Genomic DNA, 1,670 nt, shown 5'->3' on the forward strand with positions numbered 1-1,670 from the left:
TGGTGAACAAATCTTGAAAAAATAGGAACATTTTCTAAATTCCGAACATTTTTTGAATTTAGAGAACAAAATTTTGAAATTGAGAACAAAATTTAAACATAAATAAATTTAAAAAGTAGGAACATTTTTTGAATTTGGAGAACAAATTTTGAAACGAAGAACAAATTTGGACAATTTCTTAAAGCATGAAATTTTTTTGAATCTTGAGAACAAATTTTGAAACAGAGAACAAATTTGGAAGCATGAACAATGTATTAAAGCACGGACATTTTTTGAATATTTAGAACAAATTTTCGAACAGAGAACAAATTTGAAAATACCAAACAAATTTGGAAGCGCGAACATTTTTTGAACAATTTTTGAGAAATGCATACAGTTTTTGAATTTATGAAAAAAATTGAAAACACGAATTGTTTTCAAATTCTGAACATTTTTGTAAAAGCGCGAACATTTTCCAAAAAATGCGAACATTTTTTGAAAAAGAAAATATAAACTTGAAAAAAAACGAAACAGAAATAGAAAAAGAAAAAAAAACCGGTTCAGGAACCTTCTAGAAGGTTCCCAAAACCGGAAAAAACCAGCTGGAAACCTCTAGAAGGTTCCCAAAACCGGGAGCGCTGGAACCGTTCAACGGGCCGGCCCGTTGCGTCGCTGCTCGGTCGCTCGCCTGTGCGAAGCGCCGGCAGTTTGACGCAAGGAGCAGATATAGGATTTTCCCTGTGGGGGTGCACATGTTGCACCCCCTTGGGCTCGGGCCTGGGTATATTAATACCAACATGGCGCTTGAAAATGTCATCACGCCCAAATCCAATCCCCTCATCACCTCGAGCTACTTTTTCAAATGGTTGGGTGCTGCAGATCGACTGCGCCGAGGAGGACGGCATCGTGGTGTTCCAGGGCGGCAGCAGGGTGAAGGCAGACGCCATCGTGCACTACACTGGGTACCTGCATATTGTATAAAATTAGTTACTCCCTCCGTTTCATAATGTAGTGCCTATAGATTTTTGCAAAAGTCAAACAATACAAACTTTGACCATATTTATAGAGAAAAGTAGGTACATCTAGAATACCAAATGGACATCATTGGATACATCACGAGTTATATTTTCAGAATGTGTATGTTTGATATTGTAGATATAGACAGTTTTCTCTATACACTTGGTCAAATTTGGCAAAGTTTGACTTTCACAAAAATCTATAGGCACTACATTGTGGAATGAAGGGAGTACCAAATTATGCTTGTAGTGGAGATCGATGTTAACCGATGGAGATGTGCTCGTCGTAGGTACAAGTACAGCTTCTCGTTCTTCGGCGACGACTCTGCTATCACGGTGGACGACAACCGCGTCGGCCCGCTGTACAAGCACGTGTTCCCGCCGCGGCTGGCCCCTAGCATCTCCTTCGTCGGACTGCCATTCAAGGGATTCCTTTTCCCGGTGTTCCAGCTCCAGAGCAGCTGGGTGGCCGGGGTTCTGTCGGGGAGGATCGAGCTCCCGTCGTCAGAGCAGATGACGCAGGACGTGGCGTCCTTCTACTCAGACATGGAGGCCCGCGGACACTCAAAGAGGTTCACCCACGACCTGGGCGTAGGCACATTCGAGTACGAGGATTGGCTGGTTGAGCGGTGCGGGCTGGAGAGGATCGAGGAGTGGAGGAAGGAGATCTATGTC

At 42.9% G+C, this 1,670-nt stretch overlaps 1 protein-coding gene across 1 annotated transcript; it reads left to right on the forward strand.

Moving 5' to 3' along the window:
* Positions 1-858: 858 nt before the first annotated feature.
* Positions 859-1,667, forward strand: LOC119343208 (flavin-containing monooxygenase FMO GS-OX-like 4; the record flags this gene model as incomplete). Its single annotated transcript, XM_037614315.1, has 2 exons — positions 859-941; positions 1,286-1,667. Coding segments are annotated over 2 exons (465 nt in total), but the record flags the coding sequence as incomplete, so codon positions are not given.
* Positions 1,668-1,670: the final 3 nt, after the last annotated feature.

The sequence above is a fragment of the Triticum dicoccoides genome, unplaced genomic scaffold (assembly GCF_002162155.2).
Source record: "Triticum dicoccoides isolate Atlit2015 ecotype Zavitan unplaced genomic scaffold, WEW_v2.0 scaffold119230, whole genome shotgun sequence".
NCBI classification, from domain to species: Eukaryota; Viridiplantae; Streptophyta; class Magnoliopsida; order Poales; family Poaceae; genus Triticum; species Triticum dicoccoides.